General features: G+C 40.1%; 2 protein-coding genes across 6 annotated transcripts in view; both read right to left on the bottom strand.

Moving 5' to 3' along the window:
• Positions 1-345: 345 nt before the first annotated feature.
• LOC130179305 (RING finger protein 11-like) lies at positions 346-5,279 on the bottom strand. Its single transcript, XM_056392204.1, has 3 exons — positions 4,616-5,279; positions 4,111-4,280; positions 346-3,145 (listed from the first exon to the last, which is right to left on the bottom strand). The coding sequence occupies exons 1-3, from the start codon at positions 4,736-4,738 to the stop codon at positions 2,974-2,976; spliced, it is 465 nt and encodes a 154-aa protein (XP_056248179.1). The 5' UTR covers positions 4,739-5,279; the 3' UTR covers positions 346-2,973.
• A 1,599-nt stretch (positions 5,280-6,878) lies between these two features.
• cacna1eb (calcium channel, voltage-dependent, R type, alpha 1E subunit b) overlaps positions 6,879-25,901 on the bottom strand; it is a 53,708-nt gene continuing 34,685 nt past the window's right edge. For 3 of the 5 annotated variants that reach the window (XM_056391777.1, XM_056391782.1, XM_056391781.1), the window contains 28 exons: positions 24,473-25,237; positions 23,154-23,401; positions 22,768-22,900; positions 22,517-22,646; positions 20,960-21,019; positions 20,719-20,825; positions 19,333-19,429; positions 19,065-19,225; positions 18,634-18,771; positions 18,312-18,513; positions 18,029-18,193; positions 16,166-16,276; positions 15,967-16,047; positions 15,579-15,698; positions 15,398-15,463; positions 14,814-14,905; positions 14,484-14,658; positions 14,264-14,391; positions 13,779-13,875; positions 13,107-13,212; positions 12,762-12,869; positions 12,576-12,676; positions 12,224-12,330; positions 12,036-12,135; positions 10,348-10,452; positions 9,798-9,933; positions 9,508-9,671; positions 6,879-8,728 (listed from right to left, as the gene is read on the bottom strand). In XM_056391777.1, the coding sequence (XP_056247752.1) occupies positions 8,204-8,728; positions 9,508-9,671; positions 9,798-9,933; positions 10,348-10,452; positions 12,036-12,135; positions 12,224-12,330; positions 12,576-12,676; positions 12,762-12,869; positions 13,107-13,212; positions 13,779-13,875; positions 14,264-14,391; positions 14,484-14,658; positions 14,814-14,905; positions 15,398-15,463; positions 15,579-15,698; positions 15,967-16,047; positions 16,166-16,276; positions 18,029-18,193; positions 18,312-18,513; positions 18,634-18,771; positions 19,065-19,225; positions 19,333-19,429; positions 20,719-20,825; positions 20,960-21,019; positions 22,517-22,646; positions 22,768-22,900; positions 23,154-23,401; positions 24,473-25,237 (4,528 nt within the window). In that variant the 3' untranslated portion in view covers positions 6,879-8,203. The remainder of the gene's footprint in view (positions 8,729-9,507; positions 9,672-9,797; positions 9,934-10,347; positions 10,453-12,035; positions 12,136-12,223; positions 12,331-12,575; positions 12,677-12,761; positions 12,870-13,106; positions 13,213-13,778; positions 13,876-14,263; positions 14,392-14,483; positions 14,659-14,813; positions 14,906-15,397; positions 15,464-15,578; positions 15,699-15,966; positions 16,048-16,165; positions 16,277-18,028; positions 18,194-18,311; positions 18,514-18,633; positions 18,772-19,064; positions 19,226-19,332; positions 19,430-20,718; positions 20,826-20,959; positions 21,020-22,516; positions 22,647-22,767; positions 22,901-23,153; positions 23,402-24,472; positions 25,238-25,901) is intronic. The other 2 variants (XM_056391778.1, XM_056391779.1) reach the window with 2 other exon arrangements.

Below are 25,901 nucleotides of genomic sequence, written 5' to 3'. Positions count from 1 at the left end.
CTCCAATCTCAGATGTTCATAACAGGCAATTTTACTAAATTTTCCTCCCCAGCTGATGCAAGCAACGGAAACAAAGCAGTAAACATTACTAATATGGCTTGGGCTCGCTTGCTACATCAGTCAAATGGAGAACCCTGATTACACAGTCACGTTTTCCACTCCACTGCCAGAATGTAGGATTGCATTAATGAAAGGCTCAAAGAAAAATTTTGCAATCGTGTATTCTGTAATCTCTCATTTTAGTAATCATAGGGTCACAAATCTGCCCCTTTGCATGCATTTAGTCCACTTTACACACTGATCCCAACAGGACGGCTGCCTGTTCTTTAATTAAACAAAACCAAGTGTTTTTTCTGTTTATTTTTTTACATGAGGGCTTTTCAGCCTTCCAAAATGAAAGAAATAAAACAAGATTACAGGAAATATTAATTTTCAGAATAAACTTAGGTTGAAAAACACAGCAAAGGAAAGGCTCAATGGAAAACTTGATATCTCAGTTTTAACTATCACACCATAAGAGAAGTCTCTCACTCTGAAATTCAGACGGGACAGAGGTTTGCACCAGTGTAATAGCTTTATACTTATTGTCCCAAATACACAGTGGGTTTTACACAATTACCAAAAAAAAAAGTGAAGGTAAAAGATAAAACAGGTAACAGAAAAAAAGACAACCACACTGCCAACAAACAAGTCCACAAAGAATGATTTTTGTAACTACTGCGACAATGAATGGAAATAAAGCAACAAAAACATTCACTGTAATGTAACAAAATAAAAAATGTGATGTATAACAAAGAAAGTGACATTGTGTTAATGTGGATTCCAAATTTAAAAAGTCTAAAACTCACCCCAAAATTTCCCATATATTTCTTTCTCGAAGGAATAGTTTGACATTTTTGGAAATGCAATCATTCGCTCACTTGTTTCATACGGTAAATGTAGAGCCAGAGCAAGAAGGTGACGAGCTTAGTTCAGCATGAAAACTTGAAGCCATCCTAGCTCTGTCCAAAAGTTTTTTGGTAAAAATGGCCTACCAGCACCCCTAAGGCTCACTAACTCAACAAAGTGAAAATTACAATTTGTTGCTTTACAAGGAGTTACAGACGGGCGACAAATTAAAAAAGGAAAAACCTGAAAATAAAAAATGATTGGAGAAACAGTGACCCATCCACAGGGCATGACAGGGTCAATGGATGGTTTGATGAGTATGGCAATGATGTGAATCATATGCTATGGTCTTCACAGTCACCAGATCTCAACCCAGTTGAACACCTGTGGGAGATTTTGACTGACATGTCAGACAGCGCTCTAGACCACCATCATCAAACCACCAATTGAGGGAATGAATATCTTTTGGAAGAATGGTGTTCAACCCTCCAGTGGAGTTCAGAGACTTGTAGAATTAATGCCATTGAGGCTGCTCTGGCGGCTTGCGGTGGCCTGACACCTTAATAAGACACTTTGGTTTTTTCTTTGTCACCAATCCTTACATACACAACAGCACATAACTCCTTGTAAAACCACATTTATGTTTACTTTACTGTCTGTGCACAGATTAATCAAACTACAAGGTGTTAATTTATGACCTTTGGGTGTTGGTAGGCATATTTTTCAACCTTAAACAGAGTCAATCTAGCAGTTCCCAGTCTTTATGCTAAGCTAAGCTACCTGCCTCTTGGCTCCAACTCCATGCTTACCGAACAGACATGCGAGTGGTATCAATCTTGTCATCCAACTCTCGGCAAGAAAGTGAATGAGCAGATTTTCCAAAATGTTGAACTTCTGAACCTTGAGCAAGCCTCTGTCCCTTCACTAACACACAAAACACACAGGAATCAAAAATCAAGCAGAACAAAGCGGCGGCTCACACTACTGAATCACAGATTTCATGAAATACATCTTCAGGCTTACTTCAACATGGTAAGTGACTACTGACAGCTTTGAAAATATCTTTATCAGCTATGTAACTTTTGCATCTCAGGAAATAAAGGAATGAAGTATTGATAGTGCAAGGTTATAAGGTACATATATTAATATATTGTTTTAGATACTGTCCTATAAGTAAAGTGCAAATCTCTGGATCAGATGAAAAGTGTGTGCAAGCATTTTCTAATTTTTGACTGACTGATCCACCTGCCCATGCACAAATGAGCCCTTTACATTGGCTGCCAGCTACTTTACACATCGTCTGGTGAAACATTCACATTACACATCATCATTTTTCCCTTCAACTCAAAGCATATTTTAAAGTCAGGCTATTCGTAGCCAAAGACGAATATCATGTAGTCTCGATCTCCATTAAGTACGACTGTGTACTTATAAACTTTGGGTGATTTCTGTAAAGTGTGTGCATTATTTTTTTGTAATCCTGACTAACAGGAGAGAAATTTCTTCTGCAGCTGTGTATTCCCACATCTTCAAAGTGTAGGGCCATTTGAATGTGAGAGCATGTTTAGGAGATCAATATGTGGAGGAACTCCTCTTAGCATTTTGGTCAATAATTTGTTAACCTATTTGTCCATTTAAATGATGACTAACTGGGAATGAAGGTGATTTGGGGTTAGCTGTGGAGGAACACCACTGAGACCGGCTCAAGTGGTAAATGCAAAGTCATCAAGCAGCCCAAACAGCTATCACACACACTCTCACACGCGCTCTCACGCGCGCTATGCGTCAACACCGGATGGTGCTTCAGCATGACAAACACACACAAACAATCATGCAGGGTCGACTGGAAACAGTTTCTCACTGACTTGTGTATTTGATGTTTAAGACCAGCTTACTTAAACCTGGGGGCATAGAAGGCCGACATTAGGTGAGTAATTTTTGAAATTTTCAAAGTGCAAGACGACAGCCAACCAATTTTTTTTTAGCTCCTCACACTCTATAAGAGGGCAGATGTAATGTTTGTGTGTGGATTTGGGGCTGCAGGGGCCATTTTTGATCTAAGCGTGGGGGTGGAGGGGTGAAAAATCAGTTGGTCTCGTAGGTGGAGAGCAGGGCAGCATCCACAGGCTCCATGCAGGAGGGGCAGGTAAAGGATCGCATCAGCCAGTCGTCTATACAGTCCATGTGGTAGATGTGCATACACGGCAGGAACCGGATGGGGTCTCCGTATACAAAGTCCAGCATACAGATCACACACCTGAAAATGGATGAAATGAAGAGTTTAAATACACCAGTATATAACACCACACAAAACATCTGAGAGTAACTTTATTGTAATATCACTTCGCTGCAAGCTTTTGTAGTTAAAAAAGACACAGATGTGGAACTGAAAATGAGTTCTTTTAAATAGGTAGTTGAGGAACAGAAAGTTACTTGGCAACAATATTAAAAAGCCATGATCAGTATATCCCTGGTTCGACTCTTGGCCGGTCGAATTGTTTACTGTATGCCACTCCCCTACTCTCTGTCCTAGTATTTGGAGCCCTCAAGTTATGTTATCAAATTTTCTGAGCTTTCTTGCTCTTGCTGAATGGAAATGAAACAAGTGGCTGCTTCTCCTTGGCCATTATAGCCAAATTACTAATGGTGTTAATGATATTAGGGCTGCAATGATTAATCGTTTAGCCTATAAAGCATCTGGACATGTTACAAAAATTGTCATTGCTATGTCTCACAGCCTTAATGACACAGATATTAATTTTAAATTGATATAAAATACATAAAAAAGCAGCTAACACTCAGATATAGAAGTTATGAAGCCAAATTTTGCTTAGAGTGCTTTAGATATACATCATACAACATCCTCAGTTAAGACTTTGGGGATTGAAAGTATAAAAATTATTATTTCTTAATCTTCTTTCATTAGGCACACTGAATAATCAGCTAATTGTTTCATTACACAAAAAACAATTACAAAACAAACATTTACAGCTTCACCTCTATATCCTTGGCCATTTTGTCCCAGTTACAAATGCTTTTGTTTCTTATGGACCACATCATGCATCATGAGATGAACAATTAGTCACATTTAAAAATGTCAAAATATGAATATTTAGTTAAGGAGCATATTAAAAAATTATGTCTGAATGACTTAATATGGCTTAGCTTTACTGCAACCTTCCCACTGTGAAGACATCACATGCAGTTATACAAAACTCTCACTCTCTGATCTTTTTCTCAGAGCCGTCTTGCCCTCCATCATAAACACCCTTAGGGAGGTGCTGGATGAGGCCGATGCGCTGAGCTATGCGGATCTGCTCCTCCTCTGTCAGCTGGGTGGCCAGACGGGCCTGACTAGGCGTGGGATGGTACATGGGCATGTGAGCCTGCTCCTGGTAACAGAAAATAAAACACTAACATGAAACAAACAAACAACAAAAAACAGTTGTCCTCCTATATCACCTCACTTACATAAAGTGGACTGACAAGGACAAACTGTAAAATAAAGCAGCTGTCTGGTCTAGATACTTTGAATATGACACTCAAATCTAATTGTACTCAGGTACAGTCGAAGATGACTTATAGAAAGGCCACAGACATGGGACATGGGCATTTTCTCATGAATAACATCTACTGCATATTAACAATTGGGGTTTTAATTTAACACTGTCATCCGTGTGGAAGAAACTATTCTTTCTGGGAGGCGAGTGTTTTTGCAGCCACTCACCTGGTACGGCGGAGGAGGTTCCAGGTCCGGATCCGTCCCGTCACCGAAACTCGCCCTGTCTGACTGGGATTCATGAAGCAGAGAGATGTCGTCTGATGTCGGAGACTTGAGACAGTTGCCCATTTCTTCGTGCCCCCGCTCGTGTCCTCCTGGCCGACGTCAAAAAACAAAAACAAAAAAAGGAAAGAAAAATACAATCTGTTCTTGTTGTTGCTAAAGTTGCTCTCGGTGGCTAATGTTAGTTTTGTCTTCCTCCTATCCCAGAGACCATGAATTTACACTCATCTACCTGCTACCAAAGACACCCTGTGCATGGTTATAAAACGGCTACATAAACGTTAAATGTTAAAGCTAACATCCAAGCTAGTTTCTCTTCATGTTTACACGAAAAACAAAACAAAGAAGTCCTTGCTATCGTCAGCTAGCAGCCGAGCTAGCTACTTTTTCGCCCGACTTCCTTTGTAAGTATCGCTCATTCCTTTGTAAGAATTTGAATTTCTACAAAATATCTACTTCAGCAGCCACTGTGGCTATTAGACTGAGCGGTCTGAGACTTGGACCGTGGCGACATCTCCCCCTTTTAACTTCGCGAGTAACATAAAACTGTTTGCTTCCTTGCTAGCTCTTAGCTCTTTCTTCAACCAGACGTCATGTTATCGGTCCGTTTGATATGACGTAAGAGGGGGTGATTCTGCGCCGGTGATTGGATCATTTCTGTTACGTAGTCTCAAGAAAGAGCCAAGTCCCACCCCTTTTAATGAGATCAACAAAATAAAGAATAATTGCTTACAATCAAACAGTTGATTAATAATTAATAGACTTTATCAATAAATCAATTATCATAATACATTATTCTAACATGAAATTAAAGATGTCTATGTGTACAAACACAAAACAAAAAAAACTCCCATTAGTACATTTTTCTGATCATATGTTTGTACCTTTACTTAAGTAAATGATCTGAATATTTATTCCACTGCTGTTCTCAGAAGCTTTTACTTTCTCATCTTTTCTTCAGTTGTGCTTCTATTGTGAAATTTTGGTCAGATTTTAAACTACCAAGTATGTGGCGTAGCTGTGTATATCTTTACAGTATACTGTTTTCATTTTGTCCTTTGCAAACACTAATATCAATATGTTTGTCAATTTCTAACAAGGTAAGCAAAATTTGAATCTGTTAAAAAAATATCATAATGTATTTTAAAAGAACACAATAATTAATTTTATTGTAAATGTTTTTACCTTGATGGGTAAATATATTATTCATAATCGTTGACGTTGACCTTCAGTATAATTACTATTTAACTTTGAGTCTTAACTTTTTTTTAAATCCTATAAAATTAAACAGCCCTGCACAACCACACTCACTCACACAGGTGTTTTCACTTACTCACTGATTAGACCTCTGCTCAGTTTGCAGGTTGTGTAGAGCTAGATTGGAGGACCTGTTGCCTTTTTAACATCAGATATTTTGACTTGTCAAGGTAAGAAAAGCACAGGTGTTACTAATATCTTATATAATAATAATAATAACCTTAATAATGTGTCTGTTGTAAGTCATGTGTGTGACTGTCAGTCAGCACCAGGACCCTAAAACTGAAGCAGCTGAATCGAATTCAGCCATAACAAGTGCTACAAAACTAATAGAAGGATCAGAGATGGCAGTCAAACACAGTGTAGATGCCAATACTGTCCTTAGAGGAGGCTTTAAAACAAACATCTACAGAATTAAATTTTTTAAGTGAATTTTTGAAAACTCTTTCATTCTGTGTATTATTAGTCTTTTTTTATTCTAATATATAAGCTATTATTGTGTAGCCCCTTTCATTTGTTTAATATTATTGTTATGATAAATGTAATATGGAAATATGTGGTCTGTTACAGATCTCTCTACTTGACATACTGTACAATTAAGCTTCTAATACATAACAGACAAGGCACAGCATTATCTTTCAGATTATCAGACAAGCAGATAAAGGGAAAACGCCAGTGGGAAAATCCATTATTTGGCAGAGGCTAGCTTCAACAATGTGTGAGTGTGTAAAACAATATACACAAGTACCTGCATCTTTCAGATACCACCATATGAACAAAAGTAGGTTTAGTGTATAGAGATAAAAATATATATTAAATAAAGCAAGAAATAAATGCACAAACAGAAATTTTCCAAATGCACTTTGGTTAGTTTTTTTTAGAAACTGGTATTGCAATGCTCTCATGGTTTTACCACACTTTACAAAATAAAAAATAAAAAGACATCACAACTTGAGGACACCTTTATTTGTATATACAGCTATTGTACACATAAAAACCCACAAAGTATTTGCATTCCAGGAATTTATGATACAAATCTCCATGTTTTTGGTTAAGTGAGTTTCACAGAATTGGCCTTCTTCAGGCAAATAAAACAAATACACAAACCTTAAAATGAACATTTTCAAAGATTCCTTTACCTTTAAAGCTCATCAGCTCATACTGTTCATCTTTTTCTCTAAATGTTACAAACAGCATAATTTCTCTGTACATTATTAGTAAGTAATAGAGTTAATGTTAATTTGTGAAGCAAAATGTGTCATGGTGTGTCTACAGTGTTTCTACAGTCATCGTCTGCAATGGTTCATACAATATTCACAAGGAAGAAAAAAGGTGAAAATAGATGAAAGATCATTTGTTTTCATATCAGGTCGTAGTTAAAATTACACGGCCTACAATTCTCAAAATCAAATGTTAAATATAACTGTTGGAAAGTTCTCATTTAAAAGGTGTAGACTAGTAAAAATAAAAATAACAGACTGTTTTGAAGGATAATTAAGAAATTTTAAAGGTTTGAGGTTTGGTGGAGGCATGGTGAGCAGAGTGAATTAACAAATAAGCATCTTTTCTACGTTATTCTATAACTGTATTCATATCTCACAACTTATTATGTTCAATACCAAAAACAAAAATGTTGGGGAAAATCAGGCAGTTTTTCCCCTGCACATTCATTCATACTGTAAAAAAATCCAGCATTATTGAGTGTTACATATTAGTATCCACATTGTCTGGTAAAGGATCAGATCGCCTCTTCAGGATGGCTTGTTTTATTGATCTGGTCTAATAAATGGCAATGGTGTGATGATCACAATGTATTTACAAAAACACGTAATTTATAAGAAAATGTAGTTACATATTCACACACCCCACAGATAAATACCGTTTAGAGCAACACTGAATCATTTAGAAACATATTCAGAAATGAAAATACCTTATATTGACACAAATGACATAATTTGATCCATTCATTTCACGTATTTTCTGCATCCCATGACTATTTGAGGTGTATTATTACTCTCTATCATCAAGTACAAGTCAGGAAATAGACCTTATTCATTGTCAGTGTTCTGTGTGAATTGGCAACTACAGTTTCAGGAAGTATTGTTCTTCGTCGTTTTGGGTTCACATTTTACCAAACATCCAGAGGGCTCATGGCCTCAAAGCACTGATGCAAAAAGAGTCACATTGACCTTCACTCTGTACACTGTTGTACAGTGTCCTCCTCTAACACCTCTCTGGGATTCCCCCTCTTCTTCCATGCTGTGCCTCCAGTCCCTAGCACCTGTCGTCCTCCTCTGTGTCGCTGAGAGGATCACAGCCAGTAACTGAAGTCGTCTGCGCCAGACGCTTCCGAAAGTGTCCGTTGGGGACCTGCCAGCCAGTCCGCAAGCGCGGGCGGGCCGAGCTGATGGTGTTTGCGCGTCCTAGGCTGCAGGCCACAGCCGCCTCAAAGGTCAACGTCTCCATGGGACCGGAGGGGTCTGGGCTGTGGTCGTCCTCTTGTGAGGCCAGGAACGGCTCGGAGGGGTAGCGTCGAGGTGGGGACGGGTGTCGGCCTGCCTCACTCCGCCTCTCTCCTGCGACCCCTTCTTCAGTCTCCCAGGTGGGCTTGCCTCGCCTTATGGTCTCTGGGCTGCCCTGTTCATCCTCGTCTTCACCGACGGAGGCTTGTGTGCGACACACGAGCGGGGAGTAGGAGATGTGAGGGCGAGAGCGGGTTGGTGTTTGCGATAATGGTCGTCGGCCGCTGGGGGTGCTGGACTCTGAGGTGGATGGCACTGGACTGTCTGAGCTGTTGCCCTGAAGACAAGAATAAAGAACAAGAAGCACTCAGACTGCATCATGTCCTGCTATGACCTCCAAGACAAAAGAACACATACAGCACTAGTACTTTATCATCATGAATGAGACGTTTCAAAAGAATCTGGACCTTACCTCATTAATATGCAAATGTATGCAGCACCGTTACTCTGCCTATTTAAACTAGCAATTTAAAAGTTGAAAGTAAAAAAATGTTAATATGTATTGACTTTCAGTGGAATCTGTCTGTTGATGTGACAATAACCTATGGTTTTACAAATTCTGTTCTCCACTTTAATGAATCCAAGCAAATTATGATTTAAAGCTGAAGTTATAGAAGGTTTTGTGTAATGTAATGCATAACAACAGAACACAGTTCATGTGAATTTACATGTATTTGTTATATTGTAATTTTCTGTAATATTGCAACTATACCACCCATCTTGAGTTTGTAGTGGGAAGCATGCTGCAGACATTTTCTACAGCTTTAGACTACAGAGTCAGCTGTTTTCTAATCACAAAATGCTTCTCTATTCTTGCCTCCAATGCAATAGAAAGAACCTTTTTTTAGTGGCCTGTGCAGAGCAACAGCAACATTCATGTGAACATTTAAAACTGTTGTGTAAGAAAAGACTACATGGAAGGTAAATTTGCTTCTTCATTTTTAATTTTAGACGTTGGTGTGTTTTTGGCCAAAGCCCTTGTTAGTTTGTGACCTTGCTTTGTTGCTGTCCAGTTCATATGAGTTAATTGGAGTTTTGGGAGTTTTTCTGACTTACCTGTTTATCTTGGGGGTGTTCTCTCTCTACGCTGGAGGATCGTGAGGGCTGCAAGCTTCTTTCCTCTGAGTTGCAACGAGATGTGTCTGGAGAGAGGAGGTGACAGCGCTCCTTAGACCGGCCACGCTCCCTGTCGCCCTGCTGCCTGTGTTCAGACCGAGAAACTAGTGGACAGACATTCAGAAAAGGGACGACACAAAATAACAAAATTAAAGGATGAAGTGATGGTGAAGAGCTTATCTGTAAGTCTTCGTCTGTGGTGGCATATGTACACTGTGACTTGGAGTTACCAGCAGCCTTGTAGCTTTTGTGACGAGGTCGATATACTCGCTCTGGACTTTTCTCCTCCTGCCAAAGACCGTTCACCCGCTGATCCCCAACAGTGGACGCTGAGCGCTTCATGGAGCCGCTTGCAACCTCTGACTGCTTGTATGTGACAACGCACACGGACAAACACAAACATGCAAGCACAGGGTACATACACAAAGGAAACATTACACATACTCTAATTACACTCAGATTATTTCATTCAGAAATAAGTGGACCAGTGTGTTTAGCGATTCTTTATCATGCTTTACGCAGTACATTTTAGTCTTTCCTTTATTCTGGAAATGAAAAAGATTGAGGTAAGAAGGCGATTCAGCATTCAAGGATCACATCCCGTTCTAACAATTCACTGAGCCTTAATCCCAGAGGAGCAAAAGACAAACCAAAACTCTAGTGATTTAAACTTCTCGGCATCTCGTGCACGTAAAGATCGAGGCACTTTGGCATTAGAGCCCATGCAGCCACTGACGTCCTCAAGATCCAGTCATTCCATGTCAGGGAAGATGTGTGTACCTGCGAATCTACTGCCAGACGGGGCATGGAAGAGGCCCGCACACACAGGCCCCTCCCTAGCGGAAGCTCCAGTGGGGCTTCAATCCCCCTACTGCACTCGCCCACCTAGGTGAGTACAGAAACAAGAGAGGAGTGCAAGGAGAGACAGAGCACCGATCAGGCTCGTCCCCGCCAGGACTGCCTCTATACACAGAGGTCCAGTTCAGGTGAGAGGCAGACAAACCATTCCATCACTGAGGGTCATCTATCATAGCCATCACCATTCGCCATCCAATGAGAAGCCATTCCAGCCAAAAACGAACAGATCAACAACTAGCAACAGGAAAACTGACTTCGAGGAAGGAGAGAAACAGAGTGAGGTTGTGTAAGAGGAGGGAAGAGTGAAGAAGAAGAGCAAGAACAGACAAAAAACATAACAGTTTACAGGGAAAGATGGGATCCATATTTCAGCTTGGAAGGACATGTAGTCATGCATATTCAGATCTTACTAGCTACACAAACAGAGCCAGACAACATCTGTCCAGGGGCCGAACACATTCCTCTGCATACTAACATGTGGGGATTTCAGAATAATTTTGTATCATTCATCTAGCAGGCAGTGTATACCAGTAAAACCAGACAGTATGCACAGCAAAACATCAACAATCTGATAGTCTGCCTCTGCTATTCCGACCTCCACGGGACTAAAACATAACCAAGACAGGAGCACAGAGAGAGTCAGCGATGCCGTGCTCTGCAAGGCACTGAGAGCAAAGTCAGAGCAGTGTCACCAGCTGAAACATGTTCATACCGTTCCTGAACAGTTAAATGCTGAAATAAAAATGTTGTGGTTTATACATTCTGAAAATCTGTGATTTAAGTCAGTGGTTCCCAAGAAAAAAAAAAATGAACCAAAATTCTAATTAAAGAAGGAAAATAAAATAAAATTGCACTTTTGTTTAATTGATTACAACTGTGGATGGATTACTGATGGCCCACCCAGCACAAGCCCAGCGGCCGAAAGGGTCCTGGGTGCCCCTTGGTCAGAGCCTCTCTGTGAAATTACTGTTACTATCATTTCTTGTTAAAAAACTCAGAGCTCAGTTAAAAGTAGGAATGTTCTTCTCAGTTTTTTTGGCTCCTGATCTGGACCAGAGTCTTTTAATATAGAATATCTGCCAAAAAATCATTTCATATTTTCACTCATTTTATTTTCAAATTACATCTGGACAGCTACGGTAACATTTGATTAAAATACAATAAAATTAGTGAGGCATTTAAATCAAAACAGCAGAATATCTCCTAACCTGCATCTCAGACATTCTTTGGTGTGCTTTTCTGTATAAATACAGAAAATATAGTGTCAGTGTGGATCTGCTGTAGCAGGAAGGCGTGGACAGAAGTATGACAACCTCTATTCATCAGAGAGGTTCTGAGGGTTCTGATTCACCTGTAAAATCTTCTTTTAGTCTGGGAGTCTGGTCCCTATGTAGGAGGGGGGCTTTTATATGTCTGTGCCCAGTGGCCCATGGTCTCATAACACATCCACAGTCACACCCCTACATCAAGGCAACTTGTGAAAACGTGTTGCAAGTTGACAGTTCTTTGTTTCAAAGGGTTGTATATAAAATAAAAAAAGTTATGAATCACTGCTCTAGGACATGGCTGTGGTATTAATGATGTATGCTCACATTTGCCCTCCGTCTTACCGGATTCTGCTGTTGATTTGCGTCAGTGTCGGAGCTGATGGGCTGCAAAAACAGTTCCTGGGGTGAGATCGGGCTCAAAGCCACAAAGCCTCCTCTGGTCCTGTGTCAGGATTGGGAAAAATAGTGAGCAAAACACAAAATAGAGACACACACAGGTGCACAACTTTGCACACATGTTGCAGACTCACAGGGCTGAACCAGCGCTGTGAGCCATCATTGGTAGAGGCTGGGTGTTGGAGAGAATGTCCTCTGGGAGGGTGGAGGCATCCAGACGCTTGAACATCAAGTTACTCTTCTGAAATGAGGAACAAAAACACAAGTCAGAGGATTTCCCTCCAGCTCATTCATTTTCAAGCATGCCACAGTACTGTAAAAGAAAAGTCTAATGGATATGATAGAAGATAATTGAAACTGTGCTGTGAGGTTATATAAAAATTATTTCTTTGAATAATTGTAGTACTGGGTCAGAAATTTGATTGCCAATAAGAAAAATCTAATTACAAAAAAAAGAAGGTGTCAGGAAGTTTATAATGAGCCGACCTGAGCTTCTAGTTGTTGCCTGAGCTTCTTGGCTTTGTTCTGTTTGAAGTAGTCCATTATCATCATCGAAGCGTAGATCTTCCCCACGGTCATGTCCGTATCTGTGAGGGCAGACACACTACATTAACTGTTACTGCTTGTCTCTCAGTGTTACACTGAGTATTTCCTCCATAGTTAGAGCCAGACCTTTGTTGATAGGTACCAGTAGGTCCAACGTCTTCTGGGGCAGATAAGGCCAAATGATACTGATCTCTTTCTGCAGTTCACTATCCAGAGCGATACGGTCCTCACCACCTGTGACAAATGTTCGCATTCAGAATATTCTATATTGACTGATTGCTGTTAAAGCTGAAAGGATCGGTCAGTTGATTAAAATATTTTGACATGTATTTTTTAGTGGACTGTTGGTCAGACAAAACAATCAATTTAAAGATGTCATCTTGGGCTTTAGACCCAACAATTCATTCATCATTCACAAAATCATAAAAACAATCATTAGTGTCACAGTCCTGAACGCCACATGACTCTGACCTCGAGCTATTTTGATCTCCAAAGCTGTGCGGATGAGCGACATCAGAGTGGAGGTGAAGTGGACGGTCATGTCCTCATCCACAGGCATGTTCATCAACACCAACCTCTGATGAAGACGAGGAACAGAGAAAGGAAGACAGAGGGACATTCTTTTATTAATTATTTATTCTTTTAATCACTTCCAACACAAAAGTTACAACATATAACAACATAATACACATTCCATGATTGAAAAGGAGCAGGGAGGAGAGAGAGCTTATATCACCAGGCCCCTTCTCAAAATAAGTTGTCATCCAATTATTTGGTGTCTTTTTATTTCATTAAATTGAATAATCGTTGATCAACATTTCATATGTGACTTGATCATCAACAGCTGATCTTAAAACAAACAACTTCTGTAAATCTTAAGGCAATAATCTGTTTTTAGCTTTAAACTTGACAAACAAAGTTTTAAGCTCAACTGTATCCTTCAGTTTTATTACTCTCAATTATGTTGTAAAGTTCCCTTGAATACACTTTATTTGTAATTAGTATGGCTCTTCTCTGTTGTACACAGTATACAATGGATTTATATTTTATATATATATATATATATATAGATAAGATTTTACTTGAGTTGTCAGTTCATCTAGCCTTTCTATGTTTGGGAAAAAGGGATCATGTTTTCAGTACCTTATAGGCGATCTTAGCAGGACATTTTTTACCCAGGCCCAGGGGCGGCGACATGTGTGTCAACATCTCGTACATGGCTGTGTAGTGGATACGACCACTTTAGGAGAAAATAGAAGAATAAGGAGGAGAGGTCAGTGAAAAGAGGTATAACATTTATAACTAATACTGATCAAGACAAACAGCTAGCTCATATTCCAAAGTGTTGTTTGGCATTTAAAACATAGCATTTAAATATTTAATGACACTGTTTTTATTTTCTTTAACTTTAGCACAATGAAGTTTAGAATCTCCTTCGGACTTGAAAACCAACTTGTGCAAAGCATGTCTGTTCATTGTACTGAAACTTTAAGGTATTTAACATTTCACACCCTTTGGCTGCCATCTGCTGGATACAGATAGAACATGAATGTTGATCAGGTCTGCTTGTAACAAAATAAAACTTAATATGTAAAAGATGCAGCAGTAATAAGGCAATAAACTCTCACCAAGCCAAACGATCATACTCCCCCCAGATGCGGACGAACTCGTCCAGGTGATGAGGACCGAGGATTGAGGAGTCTCGTGTCAGGTACTCGAAGTTGTCCATAATCACAGCCACAAACAGATTCAGCATCTGAGGAGGAACATCAACAGATGATTTGGGGAGGAAAGCAGCGTGAAAGACAGCAGAGAGAGGTGTTGGTGCAGGAAGGTTTCGGCCCTGACCAGGAACGAGCTGAAGAAGATGAACGAGACGAAGTAGCAGTAAGCGAAGTCAGTCCCACAGCCTCCCTCGTGGTCTGGAGACATGGTCAGGGGGGAGATGGAAGGGTCTGGCTCACACTCCTGACCTGATAGACAGGAGAGCATGATCTCCTGCCAGGACTCTCCTGTCGCACTCCTGATGGTTTTAAACACAAACAAAAATCTAGATATCATCCAATTAATATCAACTTCGCAAAAAAAAAAAAAAAAAAAAAAAAGTATTAATTTAAATCAAACTGAACATTAACTTAAATTTTCATGAGGCTATGGACAAATTTTTGACAAACCCACCTGAACAGAAGCATCAATGCGCTGAAAAACGTCTTAAAATTGTTGTGCTGATTGATGTGACTCTCGTCGTTCAGCTTGATGTTTCCAAACACCTGCAGAAAACAGGCTGCTTCAGTAAAATAATCATTTTGTTTCTTTTATTAGCTGCTAATCATACCTGGGTCCACACATTAAAAGATGTGCGAAAACATTTCAAGAAAGCAAGATCCAACTGAAAAACATAAAAACCCAATAAAACAAAGCAGCTGATCCCAAAACAATACCAGTTACAACTATTGAGAATATCAATAAATGGTTAAAATTACCTCATGTAATATAGACACACAAGCTCACACAAATTACAACACAGTAGCTACTTTAAGAACACAACCATCCACTAAATTCATTTAACTGCTTCAGCTACATCTGCATTCGTTTCTTAAAAATTCTTGATTCTCTAAAACTGTTTGGTAACTTATTCGAGTCTTAAACAGGATCCCTGTACATAACTGTGTGTTTTAGAAGACTTGGCTAAAAAGAATAGCTAATTACAGCCAGCTGAGAATCTGTTATCTGTGATATGATGGAGCTAAATGTCGTTATACCTGCATTCCAATTATGGCATATATGAAGAACAGCATCGCAATGAGAAGACAGACATAAGGAAGAGCCTGTGGCAGAAAAAAAAAAACAAAGACAGGTGGTTAAAACTGAACTGTCATCAAGGCAAGAATTTAAATTTGTTATATAGAAAAACAGAAGAAAATAGATAATAATATGTCTGACCTTAAACGACTGTACGAAGGTCCACAGCAGGATACGGATGGTGTAACCTTGTCTCAGCAGCTTGATCAACCTGGCTGTTCGGAAAAGCTTCAGGAAACTCATGTTGATGGTGTTCACCGACTGGGACAGACGCACAAAACGGTTGGGGAGGGGGTGATGCAAAAGAGCGGGAGAGAGTGGCAGACAGAAGGGTCAGAGAGAGGATGTAAAACACAGATGGCGAAATTCATCACAACATGACTTAAGTTTTGTCTGGAGGCAGGGATCGTAGCACTCGAGGAAACTTGGAACGAAAGAATGCTGCATTCAAAGCCGTATATTTAAGTCTTTTTTTCTTTTTTAGGGTCACAACATTGTGAAAAAGAATGTTGTCTTGGCAGTATCTTACCTGTAAATCCACAATTATCTCTGTGATGCTGCCAAGAACAGTGATGAAATCAAAAATATTCCAAGTATCTCGAAAGTAGTTCTGCGGGAAAGAAAAATTTGTTCATGATTTGACTCAACATAGACAAATTCAATAGTAGTTAATCGAGATAATAGTTTATCTGGAATCTAAATGACTCCTTTCTTGTAATAATACTCACAATAAAACCAAATGCCATAATCTTGAGTACGCACTCCATCGAGAAGAGGACAGTGAACGCTGAGTTCAGGTGTTTCAGGACTGTGTCGTACGCTGTCGGGGCTGAGTGGTACTGAAGAGAAAAACACAAAATTAATAACATCACTGATACAGATTGTTTTGGATTTAACTGTTACATTTGGCAAGACATGATAACTACCTCCACTCCCACTTTTAAAGACCACCACACAGGCTTTGCATTTTTTTTAATCCCATCAACAATAAATTTAGTGTATTGTACAACACTTCTGATCATTTTCCATAGAATACCTTGAAGTAATCGATTTTCTTATCATGCAAAGCTGTCGGTTTCATTCATTTTGATATGAAAATATTCTTGCAGAGGCTCGAGATTAGTTGTCCATCACAGTGAATCATTGCCTTTATTTATATTTTTGTCAAAGTTCAGCTATTGTGGTGCAGCAGCATTGAGCAGTAACTCTTCTGAAAAAATAAAAAACAAACAAAAAAAAATTGTTTGCTGTCAAGTCTGGTGTCAATCAAACCGCGAGGACAAACTATAAATGAACATGAGCACTGTGAAAATTTTTGTCTTTGGCATTCATGTCTCGAGGCTCACACGTGGTCGTTTCTTCCCGAACTCAAAAACTTGTCTGTTCTTAAAGGAAAGCTGCAGATTATTTGAACTTTAATAGCTTTCACCCTAATTTCCATTGGCTATAATAAAACTACTGACACGGTAAGTGCTGAGATCTGGAGCTGTCATTCTAGACACGATGTAAACAAGCTGACAATTTACCCAGATTACCTTAACCACCTTATTTGGAAGTCAAAGCTGAAGTGAACGCACCCAAAATGTTACTGACAGAAAAAACAATGATTGTGCACAACTATGGTAAGTGCAGCAGGTCTGCAACTGTGATGGAAGTTTACTACGCACATCTGGGAAATAATTTTACTGTTTGCCAAAAAAGTTAGACTAACATGGGAGTTTGCTCATAACCTGAACGATCATCTAACTGTGTTTGTATTTCTTTCCCTGTGAGACGACTTCTTAGCGATATTGCCATGTTCCCACATCATTGAAGGGGTGTAATTATACACACATCGCGTATAAGTGCAAGGCTGTTGAAAACCAGCTTCAATGTAAAAAGTAGCACCTGCTCATTGAGTCCAAGCCACAACATTTGTTCAAACGGACAACGTTTTGATCCCAGCTGTTGTGCTTAACCACCCAATCCAAGCGAGGTTAGAAACACCGCAACGCAATTAATAATTAAAGAGTGAATCTTAAAGAGTAGAGGTACAAGACACTAAACAGTACATCAAAATATAAAAAATAGAGTGATAAGCTAGGAAAAAGAGAAATCATAAAATGTTGTACAAAAAGTATCTTACAATGGATGAATAATCCAATAAAGTCACTCCAGGAAATCTGCACACATATGCATTGTGTTTCACTTTTAACATACACAAACATATGTGTGCAATGGTCGATGACGCAGGTCATTTTTAGGCATTTTGACTTCACAAAGATCCAACTGTTGTCTTTTTGAATAAATCTTGTCGCTTAGAGTTAGTGTGATATTATGTAACAGTAACAATGTCACTGTTACATAATAATAACATGGTTATCTGTTGATCAGAGCTCTGAAAATAAAACTGACTTTTTGGTAAGTCATAGTTCTCCTTGAATTACATCACAAGCGCAAAAAAAATAAAATGGCCAAACTGTTCACTGTCATGTCTTTAAGCCTTTTAAGTCACTGAAAGTAGTTAGTTTCAGTCTTATGCAAACATGTCAAACACAAGGTCTAACTGTACCTCTGCTGCAGAATGGATTATGCTTTGCCGAGTTCTTTACCTTCATCATGAGGACCACAGTGTTGAGGGCGATCATGACGAGCACCGTGTACTCGAAAGAGGGCGACGCCACAAAGTGCCACAGCCTGTACTGAAAGGTCTGTCTGTTCTGGGGCATGTAGCGGGTCATTGGCTTGGCGCTGATGGCAAAGTCGATGCAAGCCCTCTGATGGAGAGAAATTGAACAAATCAGACACACAGAGCTGCAGATGACCCTTGATTCTTACGTCAATACGAGCGAATGTATCCGGGCGTGTGTGTTAGTTTGAGTGTCTGCTCCACACCTCGTTCTTTTCCAGACTGCACTCCTGAATCATCTTGTCACCCTGCTCCTGGAAGGTGATGATGATCAGAGCCACGAAGATGTTGACAAAGAAGAACGGGAAGACCACAAAGTAAACCACATAGAAGACGGACATCTCCATTCGATTCCCCCGACTCGGCCCCATGTTCTCCTCTGTTACATCAGTCGAGTGCTGCAGGACCCTGCCAGCAGAAAGGACACTTGAAACCACTGTTAGGTGGAAAACTGGTTCTTTCCAGTGGTTCCTTCATCTGAAGACATTTCGGGATGAAAAAAAGTTTTTTATTATTTTGTACACTTACTGAGGCCAACCCTCTCCAGTTGAGACAGTGAAAAGTGTGAGGAGGGCCCAGCAGACATTGTCGTAGTGAAACTCATGTCTCCTCCACTCTCTCCTCTTCACCTCCTTTTTGTCTCTGCTGTAGTCAATGTAGTAGCCTCTGTAGGGAGCAGAGCAGCCCGGAGGCAATCATTTCACTTCACTCGCTGATTAAACCAGCAGTTTCAATGAAGAGGAATACATTAAGTCTTTTAAATCTTTTTACTTGTAAACATTACTCTGCCTTCGTACTGTTGACTGGTGAGTCTGCAGTCTTTGTATTGCCAGCTATTTGACTCGGGAGTTCTGAGTAAAACCAGCCCATTGCTCTCTGTTGTTTGAAGTTCAAATGTCATGAAAGTTTAAATGTCATGAAAGTTACAGTCATTTTGCTGTTCAGATATATCCACTTACTGGCATTCCTTCTCTGAATTCATGGAGCTGTCAGTGCAATAGAAGAACTTCCCCTTGAAGAGCTGCACCGCAATGACAGCAAAGATGAACATGAAGAGCTGGTACACAATGAGGATGTTGAAGACGTTCTTCAGAGATGTGACCACACAGTCAAAAACAGCCTGTAGGGAAGAAGCACAAGAAGGATAGCAAAGCAAATCAAATCTGTCAGAGATCTGTGAAATGACACTGAACTACTGGAGAGTGTTTGCAGAAGTTTATATCATACCTTGAGTTTAGGGAGTCTCTTGATAGTTTTAAGAGGCCGCAGAACTCTCAAAACTCTGAGTGACTTTATTGTCTTGATGTCTCGGCCTTTGTTGTTCCTGTTAACATTGAAATACAGCAATGAGGAACATAGCGGTACATTTAAACTGATGCACAAAGACACATTTACAATGGTGAAAAGGATAAACAGTAAAATGTCCATACAAGTGCATATCAATAAAAATAAAAATAATAAAAATAAAAATATAAAAATATAAAATAAAAAACACAATGAAACATAGACCTGCAACTTGAGTGTGTTTGTACGGAGCCCAGCAGGTGTCAAGGGTCAAATCTTTGGTAATTCTTTTAAATTTGACTTAATTATATGTGCACACAAAACAGTTATAGATTACCTTGCATAGTCATGTCCTTGAAATATGAAAATTGTGATGATGATGTGATGAAATTGTGCCTTAAAATTCCCGCTCCCACTTGGGCTGAAAATGTGATGTTATTGTAGGTGAGCAGCTGTGTTTTAGTGTAGAGCCGCCAAAAAAACGAATATATTCCATCAAGGTCACAACAATCAGTTATATTATTCATCGTATTTGTCCTTGTGTGAAGCCCAAGCTGGAACTCCGACACTTTTTTTCAGTTAATTACTGTGCAAAAATTTATAATTTGTGGGATCGAATGACCTCTTTTATGTATTTACCTCTATTTGTGTACACAAATTATCAAAGATTTTACCCCTGATATCTGTCAGGCTCTGCAGTTTGGTGAGATTTGAAAGACACAAAAAAAAAAAAAAACATTTTAAGTGAAAAAAAAAAGGAAAATCAGACAGATGAAAATAAAAGAAATATATGAAAAGCGTATGTGAGACATTTTACATTTAGTGTGACTGAAATTTTTACCCCATCACATTCCTGGAAGCCCCAACAGTGACACAATCCACAGGAACAACAGAGAAAAAATTGAGGCATAAAGAGAGATAAGCTCAGAGGATCACAGCTATATTCACAACAGAGAAATTCACATACACTACAGTCCTCTACGGTACAACAAAGGGCACAAAAGGTCCAGTTAGTTGTCTGTAACACTCACGCTGGAAAAGACAACAGAAAAAAATATATACTTTAACATCAGTCATGACACACCCCACCCATGTGTTATAATCCCCAGTTACATAGGAATCCATCGTTTCCTATACAGGAATTTGGATGCCTCCATATTTGCAGTTTTTGAGCTGCCCCCTTTGTCAATGAAGCAGACTGCATTCTCCCTTTTTTTGAAGCTGTGTTTGAGGGAAGGTTGTTTATAACAATACTGTATGCTCAGAAAATGATTTGCTGCAGTGACTCAGTCACTAGTCATCGGCAGGCAGCACTAGATAGTGACTCACGTTAGAGCAAAGGCAATCAGAGCTCCCACCACCACAATGAAGTCCAGCATGTTCCACATGTCCCGGAAATAAGAGCCGTCGTGCAGAATGAGACCTTGGTCTATCATCTGGAGGACAAACACACACCCACAGGGACAGGTAAAGTGAACACGTTAAATACACACCGGGACCAAAACCTTATGAGTAATTCTGGAGCAAAGTTAAGTTCTTTAAAAGCGTGAGTGAGTGATGTTTCCGTTACCTTAATGATCATTTCAAAGGTGAACACTCCAGTGAAGACATAATCAAAATAACGGAGGACCTGCGTAATTTACAAACATAAAGAAAAATGCACATTCAGTTTTTCATTGTGAACACACTTCACACCCAAAACCTGCTGTTTGTAGTGTGGGATTCAGGACACACTGATAGTAGTACAGCTCTCAAAGCATAGCCTACATAAAACTCAAAAAACACCTTAGCCCCATGCCGGCGGCAAAGACCTTGTTACCCTTCAGTTAGCAAGCTTCTCACTGCCACTAAATAAGACTTGTAGGATGAATCGGCGTGTTTCTAAGCAGTTTCAAAGTGTACCTCTAGGTAACCTTCATTACGGGACTGAATAGATTATATAAATATGCAAAGATGCTGAATGAATTCAGATTTTGTCTAACTCTGGGATCCTTGAATCAGGGCTCACAAATTTTTGCTTGATGCTGTTAGAGTCCTGCATTGGGTACTCAAGAGATTTAGTAATACAGGACTCGAAGGAGACATATTGGGAAAAGAATGGTCAAAATAAATAAAAAATGTTTAGACCTGGGTATGGTCCAAAAACACTGGATCCTACATTTCCCACAATGGTACTTGATAGCATCGTCTTTTAAACTCCACAACCCAGTTTGTAACGCAGGGTTTCTGTTTTATATATGAAATCTGCTAGGATACGTTACTGTGTGAGTAACTTGGAGTAAGTAGAAAAAAAGCCGTCCAAAGAATGGCAAATAAATAATGTAACTTTCTTTATCTTTGTCTCATATGTTTGGAAAATAAAGTGTAGATTTTACTAGTGTGCTTATTTAGTTACTCTTGACACTTTCGGTGATACCGAGTTGTGAAAAACAAACTGCACAGCTATTTCCCAGTCTAAACTGCTGATTCTCACCTTGTATGTGCGTGAAACCCAATGTGTCATGACACATTGTTGCTGACACAGTGTTATGTCAACTTGAGATCAAACCTTAAAGAGCATGCATTGAGCTAAAACCTCATCAGTGTTTTTTTACAATGAGTAAATTGGTGTTTTTTTTAAAGTCTGATTCAAATGTTTCTTTCCTTGAGGATAAATGTCTATAAAAGATCAAGTATACATCAAATTCAGTAGATGATATTAGCAGGTTGCTTGACCTCTGCTGCGCTGCAACAACAGTGAACGCATTGTTGTTGGTGTGGCCAATCAAATGTGTGTGAATGTCGGATCGTCATTTTCAAAAATATACTAAAGCTCTTACACTTCAGCCATTCACTGCATCCTTGCTCAGGTGTGCGTAGGTGATAAAATATGCAGGGTTTTAACTCTACTTTCAAGTTTTTGATTTTTTAATTCTTTGCACAACTGCTTTTGATACTTTTTACATTTACAAATGAGTGTAACACTATGCATGTCTTCAAAGGAGACACTGTCCCTAAGTGTGCACTGTTCTCCCACTCCTCATCAGTTTTATTCAGTTACAATGCACCGCTGCATCTTTTATCCTATAATCTGATCATGAGCAAAACCACAAACACTTAAGAAGAAGAAGCTGCATTCGGATCTCACCTTGTTTCTGTCTGAGCTGGTGCACACGGGGTCCTCAGCAGCCAGTGCAATGCTGCTCGCCACGATCACAAGGAGGATGGTCATCTCAAAGTAGCGCAGAGTGACGACATAGTGGCAGATCCTTCTGATACTGTGGATCAGTGGAGGGGAGGATATTAATTGTTGCTTGCTGAATGAGCACAAACAAAAAGGCACTAAAAAGAGCAAAAAGCACTCCAGTGTGTTTGAGAATCTGTGATTTGGTGGCTTACGGGTTGGACGCCTTGAAGATGAACATGCTGTCTGGAGCTACAGGTTTGGGAGGAATCGGAGGTTCCTCCTCCTCCGTGTCCTCGTCTCCCTCTCTCAGCTCGGACTGGTACGCCTCCAACTCTTTACTGTTCACTAAAAACCAAACAGAAGTGCAAAAGGGGAGGGGGAAAAAAGCAGTTTTAGCTGTACTGCTATGACTGCTATGACAGAGAATAATGTGAGTCACCAGCACAATGGATTCATCAAAAAAAGACAAGGGCAAGTGTGGCACTCGGGTGTCAAAAACACCTACACACTGGGATACAGAGCGATACTGACACTAAATCCCACTTGATGATCCGCAATAAAGGAGTGTGACTGCAGTGTGAAGTTATCACAGAGCTACCTGTCATGGGTGTGAGCTCCAGCAGCGGTTGTGCAGACATTTCGATGGCCACGCTTCCCTCCAGGTTGGACTTGTCACGTTTGATGGCGACCGGGCAGTTCTCGGCTTCCATGGCGCTCACAGTGTACTCTGTGGCCTCCAAAGCGGGCTCCACTGGGATATTTTGGTCTGTGTGCCCGCCTTCACCTTGCTCTGACCAGGTACCGTCAAGTAGCTGCTCACATTGCGGAGGATCAGGAATGTCGGCTCTGAAATGGGAAAGAACATATCACTGAACACTGAACTCATGTGTTATGACATGAACATTTTTCCTGTACAAAGTGCTGTAGAAAAGATCCACTACACTGTGTTGAACTGAACTGCCTTTTTTAGCGCCATCGTAAGATCAACATTTCTGAATGCACTTTGGATTATGACCAAGTACCTGCAAAACTAATTACATTCCCATCAGCCTCAGCTGTACTTTAGGTTTAGTGCTAATTAGCAAAATGCATAGGAGCATACTGAAAGAGACACAAAACTGTTGGTCTGTTTGGTTGTTTTGTGTCTCTTTGTGGTTGTCTCTCTGTAGTAATTTTGCATCTCATTGTGGCTGTGTCTAGCACGCCTGTAGACGCTTAGTCTTGTTTTTTTGTTTTAAAAGGATAGTTTCACACAGTCTGTTTTAAAACAATATTCACATGCCCATGTCTACATGTCAAGATTTTATCGGTTGCTGTAGTTGCTTCTCTTGTCCATACCGGTCCTCATTCTGTGCAAGTGTGCACAAGCTAATACAAGCCAAACAAACAGTCTGAGCTAGACCAAACAAAAGGGTATCTTTCAAATTCTTTCTTTTTAGTACAAAAATTCCTCCTTGTGCTACATTCACTTTATTAGGTACACCTGTACAATCTGTTGAAATTCAAGATGACAGCTTAGCTACAAATTACTAAATTTACAAAGTTTTTATGTTTTTGTTGAAATTGTCAGAAATGTGTAAATTCAATTATTACTATTATTAGTAATGTTATACAGTGGGAATGTGGATTTTGCCCCCTAAGGACATGTTTGGAAAGGATCTCTTCACAGCCAGTTTGGAGAGCATGTGTGGAGGACATGTGAGTATTGTTTGAGATGGAAGAAATGTGAACCAACAAAAATAGAGAGAGATTACAAGGTGTTAAGTGTCTCTCTCTCTCTCTCTCTCACACAGGGAAAATGTCCAGTATACATTTCAGATCAAATTGAGTTTTATTTGATACCTATACGATGATACAAATAGTCCATGAGTGTTACACCGTTTAAAGGCTCTTCACAGATAAATACACGAGCCTTACCTTCTACAGTCTTCTCCGACTTCTGCATATGGGTTGACGATACAGGTTCCAGAGTCATCTTGGACTGATCCTCCTTCTACCTCTCCTTTCTCCTCTCTTTCATCCTTCTCTTCCCTCTCATCCAGTATCTTCCTCTCCTGGCTCAGTGACCGTCTCACTATTGGCACCTCATGTGGTGCCTGGGCACAGTCCAGACTCTTGGCCTCAGTGCGAGCATCGCGGTGCCGGTGACGTCTGTGCCGGGCCCCTTCGTCCGGCCCCTGAGTAGGCCTGAACTTGCGGGCAATCCTGTGCCTGCCCCCACCTGTAGTCCGGTGGTTAGCTCCTCCTGTTTTATCCTCACTCAGGTTTACCAGAGGCTCGGCCGCCGGAGGCTCAGGGATGGGGATGGAGACGGACATCGGGGGCTCGGGGAGGGGCATCCCAACCGACATGGGAGACTCGGGCAGGTGAGCTGGACTGGCCTCTGGGGAAAGGGTGGAGGTGTGGTGGGCGATAGTGGGAGTTTCCATGGTGTCTTCCGTAGGGCTGCTAAACAGCTCCTCTCTGCTCGCCATCTGGCGACGTTTGCGTAGCTGGTTGGCTCTCTGCTCCCACACTGACATGTTGACTTTTCTCCTCCTCTCGCGGCGGTTGGTGAAGGCGTTGGAGCCATTGAGAGGCTGCTCGTCTGCGGCAGCTGTCGCACCCTCTGGGTCCTCTGGGAAGTTTGGACGACCTCGGTGGATCGCACGTTTCCTGTATAGGTAGGGTCTTCTTCTCCCACTAAGGAGCACAACATACTACACATCACTATGACGCAGCAACAGGCCCACAGCTCAGGAATTGTTGACAAGAAACATCAAGACTAGAGTTCATTTAGCATACCAGGTATATCAAAGAATATTCAAACAAATTAAATAAAAGCTGCAAGAAAAGGCCAAATCTTTTCTGTGAATTTATAATGTTACTTGCTTAGTAACACAAAAAAAATTCCCATGGAAAAATGAGCAAAATGCTTCAAGCTGAAAAGTACAAATACATCCAAAAACTCAAAAAATTAAAATACCTGAGAGGTAAGGACAGATTAAAAAGGAAAAGATAAAAACAAAACCCACAAGAACAAAAAAGGGAAGGTGCAGGATTAAAGTAGAAACATAGTGTAAAATCTAGAAAATAATCGGAATAATTGAGTAGGAAAACTCAAGAGACAAATCTGCGTGACAGGGATGCATACATTCATACTTACTGGTATTCAGATTCTTTTGTTGTCCATGTAATCAATGAGTGATTATTTGAAAACAAGACATTAGTGTTTAACAACATACACTGAACATTTGTTGTGACACAGAACAAAATGTATAGAAAGGAGGCAAAATACAGATTTCAAATTGTCTGAAATCAGTACTTTATCTTGTAGAAATGAGATTTAAGGAGCACTCAATATCAT

The sequence above is a fragment of the Seriola aureovittata genome, chromosome 12 (assembly GCF_021018895.1).
Source record: "Seriola aureovittata isolate HTS-2021-v1 ecotype China chromosome 12, ASM2101889v1, whole genome shotgun sequence".
Lineage (NCBI taxonomy): Eukaryota > Metazoa > Chordata > Actinopteri > Carangiformes > Carangidae > Seriola > Seriola aureovittata.
This window is presented reverse-complemented; position numbering and strand designations above follow the sequence as displayed.